General features: G+C 28.5%; 1 protein-coding gene across 1 annotated transcript in view; it reads left to right on the forward strand.

The window, feature by feature from the left end:
• LOC106686254 (uncharacterized) overlaps positions 1–13293 on the forward strand; it is a 61896-nt gene extending 48603 nt beyond the window's left edge. Inside the window, exons 15-21 of the mRNA XM_014429443.3 lie at positions 1348–1479; positions 3678–3835; positions 4872–5025; positions 6698–6936; positions 7181–7324; positions 8934–9120; positions 12705–13293. Of these exons, the coding sequence (XP_014284929.1) occupies positions 1348–1479; positions 3678–3835; positions 4872–5025; positions 6698–6936; positions 7181–7324; positions 8934–9120; positions 12705–12848 (1158 nt within the window). The 3' untranslated portion in view covers positions 12849–13293. The remainder of the gene's footprint in view (positions 1–1347; positions 1480–3677; positions 3836–4871; positions 5026–6697; positions 6937–7180; positions 7325–8933; positions 9121–12704) is intronic.
• The last annotated feature ends 3327 nt before the right edge of the window (positions 13294–16620 follow it).

The following is a 16620-nucleotide window of genomic DNA, read 5'->3' on the forward strand; positions in this document are numbered from 1 at the left end:
TTTTTAATGTGATAGAAACATTTTCTTTACTGTATTGTATTTGTTATTACTATTTCTTTTTTCTCTTATCACTTGTTTTGTCTAATGTTCTTTCTTTTGTTTTGTAAATAACTTTTTATATATCAACTTCTGTTAAATTTTGTATTTACATGTATCTAATACTAATGCAACAATGTTTGCATATATTATGCTTTTTGCATGATGTATTATGCTCAAATTATTTAAAAATTCATGCTCGCTTCTTCTTCTTTATCTTACTACAGAAGATAAAGTATATATATACAATGTATGCATATATTGTATATTGTTGTGATATTTTACATCTCATATTGAATAAAAGCAAAAGGTGTTCATTGTTACCAACTGAGAACAGAATAGAAACACTTGAAATTAAACAATTACCTCTTGAATAGTATGGAAAATATTAAAAAGATTGATTAATAATTAACTTATTAAATAAATAAATATTAAATAATATATGTTGAGGTAGTAAACATTTGTGTATTTCAAATTTTACCCATTGAAACATGTTATTTTACATAGTCAAAGTGGATTAAGTTTTTAAAAATCATAAAAATAATCAGTAATTATTTTTAAAACATTTGCCTTTCCTGACCACACATATAGGTTAACTACCCTACACTAAGGTTAGTACCCAACCTTTAGAGATTTGTTTATTCCTTCATTGAGTCAATAGTATTCATAAAGCTTTAATATTATCTAACATTTTTAATGATCCCATAAAAAGCTCATGTATATATCTAAATGTGAAATTAGCGACAAATGATACCTTCATTAGATACATATACAAGACCTAACACATGAAGTAAAAATGTTTGGTTTATTTTCATCAGACAGTGGTTCTCAAATTGGGTGCGGTAAGTGCACACGCCACAAGGGTGCTGTAAAATGTATAATAATTAAATTACTAAATTTAATAAAATCAATAATTTAAGGCAATTATTAATTATTATTATTTAAAAAATCATTATTGCTACGATTCTGTTTTTTTTTTTTTCTATTTTATTTACTTCTATGGTTTATTGAATAATTTTGTAAGTAGACAAGTTTAAAATTATAACCTCAACTTTTCCACCCAAAATTTTTTATCAATCGATTGCCATTAATCGAAACATACATAAATAGAAAAGCTTCTTGTTTTATTTTTCCCAAGAGTTTAAAATTAGTAAAAAGCTTCTTTTCTTCTTGATATTTTTCATATAAAAGTCGTGTGTATGGCTGTTTAGAGATTATATATACCATTTATAAAAAGTTTGCTACTACTCATTTTAAAATTTCCCAGTTCATTGTGGACGAATCAGATCATAATTCTTTTTTTTTTCTTAGCTTTCCCTCAAGAAGGCAACTGAACGAATGGTTGCTACGGCTCTTGAAAATCCTGAATCTCCAAAAATTGAAAGTTACAAGAAAAAATATGAACAGGTTCAGAAAAGAATTGCTTGCCTTGAAGCTCTTGTTGTAAGTACCCTCATCACATTCGTAGTATTACTTTATTATCAAACTATGTTTAACCATAAGGATGGTAACGTGTTTGGCCCGGCCAATATGTTTGTGACCATGTTAGGATTTTTGAAACTGACATTTCAATAGATTTTCATGTTTGATAGTTTTTATTACTATGAGGTCATCCCGTGAATGTTTAGTAATAATTTGAGCTCTAATCACTGAAAAAAATATATATTGTATTAAATTTAAATAACATAACCATGTATGCCTTCCACTACCTCTTGAAGATGCTTACAAGAACATTCAGTTTTTTTATTTTTAGTTTATAAATCTCTTTATCAATGCACATCTAAAATCTTTGTTATATATCTGTCTCTCTCGCTCATTTCTAAATTTTCTTCTCAAACACCTTCACCATGTGCTTTAAAATAACAGACTTCTATTCCGCTACACTTCTTTTTCTTTAAAACAAACTTGAGCTGAGATATACTTTTCAACATCTTCCTGTAATCCTAGAATGTTTTTAAATTAATTTCCTTTGCTAAAAACTAAAGTATATTAAAGATACCTTATCTCATTCTTTTTTTTTTATAATTAAAATAAATTTTTATGTTTTTGTGTATTTCATAAAGTATTAGTGTATAAAATTAATTTTTTATGTTAGTCATCATGTGAAAATTATTTTTCTAATCATTACTCTTTTCTTTCCTCAATTTTATTAGTTTCTTCAGACTCTGTTATTTATATATCTACATCTAAATTTTTCTTTTGACCTTATTTACCTATCTTACCTTATATTACCGAATTACATTGATTGATGTTCTATTCTATCATTTTTAAAAAATGGATTAAGGTAATATGAATATAGTTGTTGTATTTATTATTGTTTTATCCATCATTAATAAAAGTAAGTATACATTTATTTATATTATTTCTAAGTGTGTTTTTATTGTTATCAAGATTATCTAATAGATTTTCAAAATACGTCATTAGTTCTATTATATTTTTGTTGCTATAAGATGGAAACAAATTAAATGATTCACCCAGGCTGAGAAAATTAATAATGTTAAATGAACTCTGATATTCGGATAAATTGAATATTCTATTTTCTTTGTATAAATTATTATAGTTTTCGACTATTTTGCTACTAATATGGTCCATCAGTAATTGTGAACTAATATTATTTGAAATTATTGTGACCATGTCACAAAGATATTTCCATCTTTATATTATATGGGTTACTGAAAGTGGCTTCTATATGTTTATTCACTTTTAAATTTATTAAATATATCTTAATATCTAGGAAACAATCAAAATATTTATTATAAATGTTTGTAAAATATGTATGAACTTTGCTATCACGTTTATTAGTATCTTCCATAATTTTATTATGTTTTTTAATATATGATTTAACCAATTTAATAACTGGTTCTGTTAAAAAAATTATGATGTCCAAATTGTGTTACGGATCTTTTATTAAAGATTTTATAGTTTAATAATATAGTTTAGAATATGTATAAGGAAGATATGAGTGCTTTTACAATATTTATAGTAAATCATCTTACATCTACCATCAAGAAGTTTATAAAAACAAATAAATGAATAATAGAAAACAAGAAATGAGACTTTATGGTAAAAAAACCCCTTAATTTACCATTTTTTTTCCTATTTTAAGTATCGATTTTATAATTTAAAGTGTCTAAATTTTTTTCACTAATCATTAGATCATTTATTGAGTTTCATTTTCGTAGAGTGCTTATTAAGAACTTATTGTCATACTTTTATTTGCACAAGTGCATTATGATTATTAGTGCTACTTGGAATTGTGTCATTTGGAGAATGTTTTACTTGGTTTTGAATTAGTTTATTAATAAGTCACTTCTAAATTTCTATTTACAACAGCACATTAGGGTTATTAGTTAAATAAAATAATAAATTTGATTTTTCTTCTTAACCAATACTTATCTTCTACATTCCCTTGAAATATAGGGCTGGCTTATTTGTAAAATAGTTGACCTTATTAATGTAGAAAAAGGTGGTAAAAGTAGCAGTCAAAAACCATCCATCCGTATACCAATAATCCAAAAACTATTCTTTTCATTATATTTCTTGTTTTCTTTTATTACTGCCATGACCATCTCTTATAATATTAGATATTTACCCTGTTAAAAATCAGAATACCTAAAAAGTATATATCTCTTTGCCTTTAGAATAATAAAGATTCTAGTAACGAAACACGACAGAAAGAAATTGAGAGAATGGTTTTCGATGAAGAGATGAAGGTAATATACCATTCTGACATCATTGCTACTACGCTAGGATCTTGTGCCCAGAGAAGAATAACAAAGGCATTCAGTGAAATGTCAAGGTTTGTATGGGTTCTAAATTTTTTTATTTAATCCTTAAATTTTTGTATAGACTATTAGTAGTGCTAGAGAGTTTACATGTAAATTCATATGTTTTACTGAGAGATATCAACATGGAACCCTTAATTTTTATGTTTTGGCACGTCAATGCAAACCAAGTTCAATTTATATATTTCACTCAATATTTGTTATTTTATATTTTTAATTATATATATATATATACCTGAATTAATTTTTTTAGTAAAAAAAAATGTCTTCAAAATATTAGTTTACATTCCACCATAGTAACTTGCTAGGTATTCCTAAAATTCACTAGAATTGGTTTAGGTACTTTCTTCACTACTGTTATTATTTTTAAGATTGAAAGAGACTTGACTGAAGAATTGTAAAGAAGAGCTATTAGAAAATCCTCACCTCACAATTTATCATGAGGAAGATATTATTTTATTGGATGTTGATCCATTCTGTTCTCATTTACTCTTCAGGGACTTTGAGCCTAATGAAAACCAAGAAGAATGAAATCCTCATTTTTGGAAGAAAAGTTCTCCTCATATTCCTCTCAGGTTCAAGGAAGAAAAAAGAATATTGAGTTATTTGTGAAAGCAAATATCATTAAATCATTAAGATTTGCGAGGCTGGATGTGCTGCCTGAATGATTAATGAATATATCCCAAACTTTCCTGAATGGGAACTTTTGCAAACCTAGACTTTGGTGGTGGATGGATCATGTGACTTCCGATGCGAGAAACCAACTGAAAATAAATAAAAGACTGAAGAAAAGAAGATTGAAACACCTGGATTGAGGAGGACAGGACTAATAGCATCATTGGACTGTGGCCATGGAATTTCTATATTTTTATGTCTAGTTAATGAATGTTTTCATACATCTTTATTTAGTATTTTTATATTTTAATCAGTTAGAGAATATATCAAAATCGTACATAACTATTTTTTGAAAATATAGTAGACAAATTCCAGTATGGATTGAAGAACTAGAAAATTAATGGCTATAAGAGAAATGGTACTCTGTTTTAATAGGTCAGGAGATGAGAAGAGAGAAGTGGGGGTATGTATAATAGATGAGGCAACTCAGGCTACAGAAGCAGATTCACTCCTGCCACTGGTCTACGATGTCAAAAACTTTATTTTAGTTGGCGACCCTCAGCAGCTACCGCCATTTGTAGCTTCACAGGTATTATTTTAACTTTGGCAGATATCCACATCATATATACATTTTATATATTTTTGTAATGCTGGCTAAATATTATTCTGTTATTTCAATTATCTCAGGATTAATATACCCTTAGGTACCAGCATCTAGCTTTAGTCAATTAATTTTATTGATAAATCTCAATCCATTAATTAATAATTGTATTAATGATTGGCCCTTTTTCTATTTTGTTGAATTTTTGTAATGTTTTAACCAGCAAAGTATTTAATTGGACCTCATTATACAGAGAAAAACCAAATGATATTGTATCTCGACTGTGAAAAATGGATTTAAAGTTAAGTATTATTAATATATTGATAGCATTTTGACGGTGTAACTATATCATAGTTAGTCATGTCACATTGGGTTGGGGCATAATCGTTTATAGTACAAGTAAAGTCATGAAGTAACTGCTGCTTTAAAAATCACATGTATATGCCTTGGCAGTGAACTATCCTACACTTTCAGTTATTGTGGTAAAAGTGTTAGCCACTACTATAGTATAACTACTTGATAGTTAAAATCATGACAGCAATTACTATCAAGACAGTTTTACTGTCAGACTGGGTTTGACATTATCATTAATAATGCTAGTAATGGAAGTGGACTAACAGTTGCATTAACTGTCATATGTATAGGCCTTGACAGTGAACTGTCGCATCATATCAATTTTATGAAATGTAATTACGATAGGCGGAAAAACATTGTTCCTATATATTTGCCCAAAAACTTGAAATAGTTTCTGCCACAGGCCCTAAAAACAAATCCACCATGGACCCCAAAAACAAATTTGCTCAAGAACTTAAAATCAGGGAGTTTCGCTTTGTCACCTCTCACATGATATAAACACAACTTTCATCTGCCATTCGATAAAGCAAAAATTTGAAACAATATTTTTTTATTTTTCTATTTCTATTTAAATTAGTATATTAGGGTTTCTCTAGGTGCGAATAACAAATATCAGCTTTGTTTCCGCCAGCTGCCGGAGGGGATGAGAACTTAATAAACCCATAAGCCCTGGGACACAGTTTCTCGGATGTATATTGAATATATTACTCCTGCTTCATTTGGCTGCCTACAGAATCTCCCTTCAGATCATATGAGCTGAAATTATATATGTAGAGTTGTATTCTAGGCAGAAATACCATAGATGTAGAGAGGAATTTCAGTAAAAATTAAGTTGTGTTCAAATGTTTTTTCAATGATATTTCATACAAATACATAATTTGTAAGTGAATTGAAATGAGAGAAGTGCCATTTGGAGATCTAAACTTTTTTCTCTCTCTCCCACTATTTTTTTATGATTTGATATTTCTCTACATCCATTCCCCTCCCAATCTGAATTTTAGCATGTTTATCTCAATTAGATCAGTGTTAGTGATGTGGGTTTAAACCTCCACCTTACAATTTATTTTTATGCTTTTAATTATTAATGAAAAATATAACATTTTATCTGTTTTCGTAATAGGAGAAAATATAAGACTTTAGTGATATAGCTCTGCTGCTTACATTTTATATTATATCCATACTAATTTTGCCCATTGTTGTGATTATACCATCACAGTTTACTATCATTGATTATTTTTCCATTCTAGCTTTAATTCAAATCTTTTACTATATTATATATTTTCATATTTTTAAAAACTATTTGCAGACAGCAAAGAAGTTAGGGTTGTGCCAATCATTATTTGCAAGGCTATACAAGGTTTGGAACGGCATACCTTCAGCACCTGTCTATATGCTGACTGCACAGCACCGCATGCATCCAGAAATTGCTAAGTTTCCTTCCAAGGCGTTTTACAACGGTCAGTTGACCACTCCTCCCTTCTTGGCAATAAAGAGATCGTTTAAACCATATGCCATCATTAAGCACACACTTGTACAGGATTCAAGGTAAATCTGATCTTTAGACTAATTCTTTCAGCTTTGTAATTTTCTTTTGATTTATTTTATTTATTTTTTTTTTTTAAGTTTTTATTGAAGGTCCAAGTTTGAGAAAAAAATGTTCTTTGGCCTATTGACTGGTTCATGAACTAATTGATGTTGGTTCATCTTATTAAGATGCTTATTTATGAAAATTATTACTTTTTTTCATTTAGGGTGAAGTAATTCATTGCCAATTTATTTTCTTTTTCAGTGAAACAAACTTAAGTGAAGCAAAACTGATTGTAGAGATGGCCAGTAAATTGCTTTCGGAACCAGGTATGAAAGGACTAAGTGTTGGCCTTATAGTCCCTTATCAGAAGCAGCGATCGCTAATTCAGGATATTTTTGTTGAGAAGTTAGTAATGTTTATTGTTATGTTATGGACTTGTTTGGAAATAATAAAGATTCCATTTCTTAATTAAAATTAAAATTCAAAAAAAGTACCTTTCAGACATTTCAGTTTCTTGTGGAAAGCACTGAAGGTTAGTCTTGGGAAGTAGAGGGTTTGTTCTCCAGAAATTAAATTATCATCAGAGTTTATTTTATAAATATTTTACTAGTTACTTGTCTTTCCTTTGTCTTACTGCTATAATGCTTAAGTACAATTGCAAGTATTTATTGGTTTTAGAAATAACTTAATCCTGAGACATATATATTTCTTTATTAAATTAACGAATAATTACTTACAGATTGTTAATCAAATAATCTGTATTTTAAATGTTAAACTCAACATATTTATATCAAATGATACTACCAATCAATGTTCACCATATCCAAAACAACAGAATTTATGTGAACTTTAATCAAAATTGATTACTTTATATTGAAAAAAAAATTCTTTTGAACATTCTAACAAGAAATTTTGCCTAGTTATGCCAATCATCCTACTGATAAGGAAATAAATGTATATAACATATTACTATAAGAAATAAATGTAACCAATTTTTTGTTTGTTTTAACAGTTCATTCTTGTTATAACAGAGAAATTAATTAAAAAAATATATAAAGGTTAATTAACGAAACAAGTGAATTCTAAAAAGACATAATTTGTTTTTTTATATAAAGAATCAACAGTACTACTCTTTAAAAAGTAATAATAAATCAATAAAACCACAAAAAGTAGGGAATGTTTTTATTTATTCAGAAATTGAAAGAAATGTATGTCCTCAGAAACGAAAATTTTCACTCACATTTTACATGTAGACATCTGTCTTTCTGTCCGTAATCAAATTTGTATTTGGGCTGATTTGTTTCAACTGTTATTCTGATTTTGATGAAATCTTCAGGGATTGTGTGGGTTGATACTAGTTGGTTTGCCTTATAAATGTGTAAACACATTTTTCCCTCAGCACACTTATATTTCAAAAACAAATTTGTAGGAAAGTGGAGACCAGTGTTAGAATGATCTGTATGAATTTTCTCAGATTCCGCCCATTACTCTTGCTTACATATTCACAAATGTATTTTCTTTGACTCTTGTATATTTCAATAATGGCTCATCCTATTCGGCCTAAAGTTTGAGGGAGGTTAAAGATTAATGTTGGCACGGTTTAGTATAATTTTTTGCAAATTTCATGCTCTAATTTCACTTCCACATTTGCAAACATATTTTCCTTGTCACATCTATATTATGACAAAGTCTCTTCTGATTTAGCTCAAAGTTGAAGAAAAACTGGAGATTAGGGATAGTATAGAATAGATTTGATCATATTTTATCAACTATTTTCACTTACCTATGTGAAAAACTAATTTTCTGGATTCGCTTGTTTCATTGGCTCTTTCCATAGATTTTATTCCCAAATGACAAATCATTAACCCGACCCGTGTACTTGGTAGACTTTTTTTATTTATAAACTCTCTTGAATTTAATTTGTGTTAAAACAAGAAATGGGATTGAAAACATCTTTTTTAGCTAACAAAGAATCATATGATAGGAATATATGTATTTATTTTACTGTTTTCAGAAAACTGCTTAAGCAACTTAGTGTGAATACTATAGACAGTTATCAAGGCCAGGAGCGGGATGTAATATTATTATCCATTGTAAGGACTTCAGGTGTTGGTTTCCTCAATGATCATCAACGGCTCAATGTTGCCCTAACAAGAGCAAGGAAAGCAATGTACATTGTTGGCAATTTCACTTCACTTCAGGTAAAATGATAAATATATCTTCTATTTTTATTTGACTTTTGTCATTAAATTAAGGTGACTTGAAAACATTTCTTGTTTTAGAAGGTGCTATTTAATATAATATTTTAGTTGCTACTGTAATATGTCTAAGAAATAGAAGTTTTTCATGAAGTTAAAGTGAGATATTTATTTATTTAGTCTTTAATAAAAGATATTTAACTAATAAAAGTTCATTCTGTTTTTGGGACGAATCTTCCTCCAATAATACTTCCAATTCTGTGTCTTTGTACACATTTGGCCTTTCATTGTCCTCTGTTTTCCACATCAAACTCATTGTTTTTAAATTTTTGAAAGCACTCTTAACAACTTCTGTCATTTTGAGCAGCCTCACCATATGCTTCTACAAACAATCAATGTGTCTCAGCTACAGATTTCTTCAAATTAAAGGATTAAATCACAAATTAAACATAAACTTGTAACATGAAGACGTTTTCTAAGTAGTAAAAGTAAAAAGACATTTTTTATTTTTTTTGGCTATTTATGTTTGATTGATATTCTGCATTGTTTATGCTTAAACTTTCCATAACCGTTCACAATAGTTTTACTTACAATATTTAGTCGGGATTTTTTTGCTTCAGGACTCGTTGAGGCAAAAAAATCACCCTTATAAAATTGTTTTAAAAGTAAATTTTCTATGAAAATGCCTCTTTTATTAGGTCCTGAAAAAACACAAAATATTTATCTACTTTCCTGTAGAAAATTGGACCATTATCTGTATGAGCTTTTTTTTGTTGCTTTGGGAGTTAACTTTATCATCCTTAAACACCTACACCATTTGTATATACACTGGATATCTTTAATAACGATCTCTCTTATGGCATTGAACATTTCTAGACTCATGATGTTGAGAGCCTTAACAATACTGATACGTTGATGACTGACTGACCCACTATAACGATTTTTAATATGAACATTTTTGATTTTTGTAAAATATGTAAATACAATTATTTAAAATACGTAAACCTCCATGCCCCTCCCCCCAATCCTAAGTTTAATTGTATCAACATTTGATAAATTATTGTAATGTCTTAAAAAATTATTGTAGTGAATAATGTATAATCATTAGGATTTGATGTATGTTTGATGAGGTAAAAATATTATAGGCACAAGTAAGTTTTGTTTGGTCAGGGAGAATTTGGAATAAAACTGGAAATTTTAAGAAAAAAACCTGGGAAACCTGGAAAAATCAGGGAATTTCTTCAAGCCATTTTGCTCGACACCCTGTGAAGTGTTCAGTTTGAACATTGAAGTTGTCACAACTCTTGTTTCATTTTGAGATTTTTTTATTCATATTGCTATTTCCCATTAAATTACTTCATTGGATTGGAGAATTGAATTTAAATATTTAAAAAAAATGTAAAATCTTATGTATCCACTCACATAACTTTTCTTACAGCTATGGCTAAAGTCCAATGTAAGAATTCTTTTTGTATCTTCATTAATACAATCGCCTCGATAAAATGTTTTTAAAAATAAGTTAAAAGAGTTTGATTAAAAGTATGTAGCCATACAACATGATCCTTGTTTTTAAATGTATGAAATTATAAACAGATACCGGAAGAAGATAGTTGACCGTATGAAGTAGATTAGAGGAACATAGTCCGGGGAAGCCCTGCAAAGTGGGCCGGAACGTTGGTTAACAATAAATAGTTTATTGTTACTATTTTGATACCTTTATTGACCGCCACCCGGACTATCTTTCTCCAATATAAACAGATACAGTAAAGGCTAATATAAATAACATAAAAACGAAAATACTATAGTTAAATTTCTATTTTGGAAAAACTCGGTAATTTTCTTTTGAGTGAGTGTCTTCCTTCAAGCATTTCCTAGTGAATTTTCGATGATGATGCGGGCTGAGGAAAACAATCACTTGTACCTGCCCTGGGGGTTTGAGGTAAAGAGAAATAATTATGAGATGATTCATAGTGACTGAAGTTCACAATTGTTCTTGTTTGTTATCTCCCATGTCTTCATCCTGATGAATTGGGTATCAGCTAAGGCTCTGTGGAAATTCATGGCATCCTCAACATGAACAAAGTCCTCTAAGTTTAACACTTTGTCTGAAGTTGACAACACATCACTTTTCTAGCTTGCGTTGGGAGTGGTGGAAGAGCTCTAGAAACTCCCTTTCACCTGTTCTAGTCCCTTTTATTCCTGTCCTTGCTTCCACCAGCTATGGTTGTTCTGGATTCTGCTGTCTTTAAGAATTTTTATGCTTCTTCAAATTTTTTTTTTATATATACATTAGTTTATTTATGTATTATTTTATTTTACACACTTCCAATAACATTTTCTACATAGTTTTGGATTATTTCATGCTGTCTACATGTATTTTAGAAAATGTGGTGATATATAGTAACTTTCTATAGTCCTTATTCAGTAATTGAGATAATAAACCCGAAAAACATTCATATATTAGCTGATTGCATACACAAATGATGACAATAGTTTTCATGGTTAAAAAATAGGTATTTAAACTTTATTTGATTAAATATTACATTTTGTATATTATATAATGCTTATTTAAATGAAAAAGAAACAAAATGTCTAGAGAATGAAAAAAAATTTTACTTTTAAATAGGTTTGCAGGGGAGCCCCACGGTCTAAGTGTTAACTCACCATGGTTTGATAGAAATTCCTGTCTTAAATCTAGTGGAATGGTATTTGTTAATTTTTGTGGCTTTGATAGCTGTTCTTTGTTTTCTGTTTGCTTAACAAACCCACTTGTTCTGAAGAAGTTTACAAAGAAAGTTAAAGCATTTGTTCTTTAAAACACTTTTTTTAATTTAACACAGTACGAAAGCAAACTCAATTATTTCATTAAAAAATTGTATACCCATAATAATGCATAAATGTTGAAAGATAGAAGATTTCAAATATATGTTATATTTTTTAATTAAAGAAATACATTTTTCAGTAACTCTTATGATGTTTACTTTCTGATAGAAGATAAAAATAATGAAAATTTACCTGCTTAATGTAGAAAAAATATTCTATGTCAAAATAGGAAAATGTTTAAGCAAGTTAAATAAAATACAGATAACATCATGTCCAGTGAATATATATCTCTTATTGGTCCCTCTACATCCCATGTTACTGCTCATGTATTAAATTCTCATGGAATAACAAGAAAATGACGACTACATAGTTCCTATTAAAAAGGGACTCTCTTGTCATTTGTAGATACTAATATGTGATGTGTAGATCTTTTGCAAATAATTAATTTTCTTTGAGTTGGTTAAACTTCTTGAATTGAAGGTGGCTCTTTATGACACCTATAGCATCTAGGCCAGTATTGTCCTTAATCCAACAACATGGTCCATCAAACAGTAGCTTCCCTTGCTCTTCCAATATATAGTAAACACACCCTTAACCATCACATGGTGATGCACCATATATGGTTTTCAGACTCCAACCCTGAAAAATAGGGAATGCCTTATGATTTATGTGTCATCCTTGTGTAGTAGCCATGCTAACCTATGTGTGTATGTTATCTTTCATTTTCTCTTAAATTAATGACCCGTTTTAACTTATTTTTTCAGACTACAGACATTTGGAAAGAACTGCTTACAGATGCAAAAGAGCGTAATCTCCAATTTGATGCAGGGCGAGCAGAAAAGATAGAGGACATTTTCGGGTTCCTTTTTGAAAGGAACAGCAAGAAATCGAGAACGTCTAATTCCTAGTTTTTCTGTAATGTGTACATAATTGTATATAAAAAAAACATAGTTATTATTTTTTATTGTGAATATGTATAAATACTAAATATTCAGATGGCTGTGACATTTTTACAGTTAAGTGTAATTAATAAAAGTTTAATTTAAAAAATGAATAACGTTAAATTCTAGTTATTCATAATTTACAATCCAGTATAGTGTATTCATAAAGAAGGATTTAGCTTATATAAATATTTAAATGAATTCGTAGTATTATTTTCTTGTTTGCCTTAATTTTTTTTTCCTAATTTTGGTTTTTGAAATAAATTCTTACCATTTTCATTTAATAATATGTCAGTTATTACTTGGTTAAATTAAAAAAAAAAAACTTATAAAAATTTATATAACGCATACATGTTGCCATTTTGCTTTTCAATGTTTACAAAATTAAAATAAAATTTATTAAAATTACAAATTTTCTTTTACTTCTATAAATACAGTGGTTAAAGATAAAGATAATAAAGGAGGTAAATCACTTTTCCCCTTATACTTATACCTCTTTTTTTATCTCCATCTTTATATTTTTAATTAACATAAGGTTAAAGTATTAGTGTTTTTCTTAAATTTGTATCTTATACACCAGGAGAGACCATGCAAAAAATTTAAGTGTAAGCATTGTGAGTAACAAACCTTGAGAAGCTAATTCTCTAATCTAAGATTTCCATGTTCCTTTAAACTTGAAGAAAATTGAAAGAAAAATAGTAAATGTTTTTTTGTTTTTTTTTGTACCTCTCATTGAGGTACTTCTTGATGTAGGATGTGCTTGAAAGACTAGTTTAAATATGTGGTAATCTGCCATAATTTAGTAAAATCTACAAAATAGCTTGCAATGTCTTCATTATCAGCGACCATTTTTCTTCTGATTATTGTTATAAAAACTATGAAAACATATATCAAACTGATGGAATGAAAAACCATACTAGGCTCACCAGTTAGGTGATTTTCAACACTGTTCATTACCTTATAAGGCCTTTTATGTTACATATAAATATTTTTTAGACCTTAAGCTTTCTAATGATGTCTTATACATCTATATTACTGCCTTACCTTAGTATACGTTCTTACTAAGAACATTAAAAAAAAATTTTTAGATCACTATATGCAGATTAAGTTGTTCTTGATTTGGAAACTGTTAAAAAGAGAGGAAATACAATTATTTTCTTATTTTTTATGTCCTAAGATGTTTTATATTGAGCCCTATCAACTGGTATACTTAGGAGAAAAAAAGGAATTAAATTAAAACAAAATAAATGCTGAATTAAACAATTAGAATTACAATATAAATAAAGGTAAAAGAATTTAAATGAAGGGTATGATAGAGTAGGAAAGAAAATTGTTTATTTAATTTGGTAGTTGATTTTAGTTAAATACCTCCAAGTTCATTGTCTTTTTTTTTTAATGTTATTCCAAAGAATTAAAAGATTTGTTTTAATTTTATGTACTATACATTTTTTTTTTATTTAAGAATCTTTCACTTTTCTTTTTTAATTCTAAATATAAATATTTCACCTTAATGTTTTGATGATATAAATAAATAAAAAATTAACAGAAAGGGTTTCTCTTTCCTGACGGTTCATACAATTTTTAATGTCAGAATATCAGTTTACAATTAAGTGATCTTTAATATCAGCTAGGTGTTTTCCTAATTGAAATATTATGAAAAGGCATACATTCTGAATTTTCCAAAACAAATTGTATTGAAATACCTTTTATTTTGTTTATATGAAATAATCAACCATCTCTTATTGTTTGTTGTAATATAAAATGTTTCAATATGAATTATGAAATAATTTGATAATTAACTAAATGAGAAAATGCAATAGTCGAAAGCGCTTGATCTCATTCCATAGTATATGGTTTTGTTAAACTGTTGTATTCTAGTTGATAATCGTTTTCACACCAAAAGAAAACCTTAAATACGAATTTTTAAAATCGCAGGAAATAAAAAAAATCGATCACATTTTTTAAGTAGCTTTAAGTTTGTTTATATGAAAAATTAAACATCTCTCATTGTTAATAATAATAAACTATTGAATGATGATTGTTTTTATATGATATCTATTGCAATAATCAGATTTTACTTTCACTCATCTTTATAATATATAGTAAGGGCATTGTCGTCCTAAATAAAAAGAAATAGCTGTTTTGAAATGTCGAAAGATTAATTTCATTTCAAGGTGGTAAGTGAAAGATTTTTATTGTTCTTTTCATTTTTAACTAAGCCCCTAAGCTTGTTATTTGCCTTCCTGGGATGCTTCTTTGCTACATGGTTTAGGAGGCCTCCTGTCTCCCAAGAATATCAGGCCACAGATTTGACAAAGTTTATAGTTGGTCCCTGAAGAAAGATCTTATTGTGTTTATCTGCTGCCTAGTTTAACTCCTTTATTTTTCTGATTTTTTAGAAGTACATACCTTGTTTATTCAAATTTCTTGAACAAAAGTGATTATGTTATAATGAACATAGCAATTTATCACTATATAGAAAACAATTTTATATATTTTTTGTATGTATATAGCTTATATAGTAAATGAGCTTAGGCCAGCTGTGAAGGCATCATTCTTGAAAGTTCTTATCTCAAACATAATTTTGTAGGATACCAACATAATTTTTTTCAGACTTAATGAATTCTTTCAAGATTTGTTTAGATATTTTTTTAAATAGTATAAAAATGTTTTTGAGCTTACGAGATATTAAGCAACGAAATATGGAAACCTAATTTTGGAAAACTAAATATAATTAATGAAGTTAATGATGAAATTATTTACAATTATCTAGAGGAAGTCCTTTTTTGTTATAGAAAATAGGTTTTATTATTCTGGTTAGTAAATAAAATTGTTAATGATGACACTGATACTGTTCTGTTTGTTCTAGAACAGTCTGTTTATGAAAACACACTCTCGTTTTTATTTATAAAAACCCTTCATAAATTCCACAACACTTTTGCCCCAACATACTAAACATGGAAGTCACTGCAATAAAACATATTAAATTGTCTGTAAATCCTAATCAAACTAATTTCACTAGAATGAAATTGCCGTAATTGTAAATTGTACTTATATTGCAGCATTATTTCACAAAAATCATTCATGTGCCTCATTATGATTTATTCGGAAAATTGCTATTATTTGGCGCACATTTTAAAATGGGATCTATTTATTCTGTATCGTCAAATATATCAAGCACTTCTGAATCACCAACCTTGTGTTAGTTTAATTCTGTGGATCTTGACTATCTGTTAATATATTTAGTAAATTTTACAACGTGATCAAATTAAATTGGAAGTGCTAGAGAGATAACATGTTCTGAGGTCTGTTGTTTTGAGACTACTATGTTAAATATAAAGGAAACAGAAGTGCAGGTATAAAAATACAGAGAGGGATAAATTGTAATTTAGTCATCATAAACACTTGAGGTTTATTTGATAAGTAATGAGATAATGTGAAGTGGTTTGGGTGAAGGTTTTAGTGTTAGTGCTGTGTTGAAAATGGAAGGAAGCGCAATCGCTCGGTATACCGTCTTTATCATAGCACAATGTTCCGGCCTTATTGCACTTTTCCTCATTATCGCCGTCCTCTCCAATTGTGGAAGTATTGACTGGAGTAGCACAATAAATGTCCATGCTTTCTGCATGTTCTTTGGCATGGTGTACCTCCAAGGGCTTGGTAAGAGAATAACTGTTATCACTAATATTATTCGTAATATTTAGGACAAGTAATTGTGATTTAGAAAGCATATTCTAGA

This window comes from Halyomorpha halys, unplaced genomic scaffold (assembly GCF_000696795.3).
Source record: "Halyomorpha halys isolate HHAL.00 unplaced genomic scaffold, Hhal_1.1 Scaffold801.1, whole genome shotgun sequence".
NCBI lineage: Eukaryota > Metazoa > Arthropoda > Insecta > Hemiptera > Pentatomidae > Halyomorpha > Halyomorpha halys.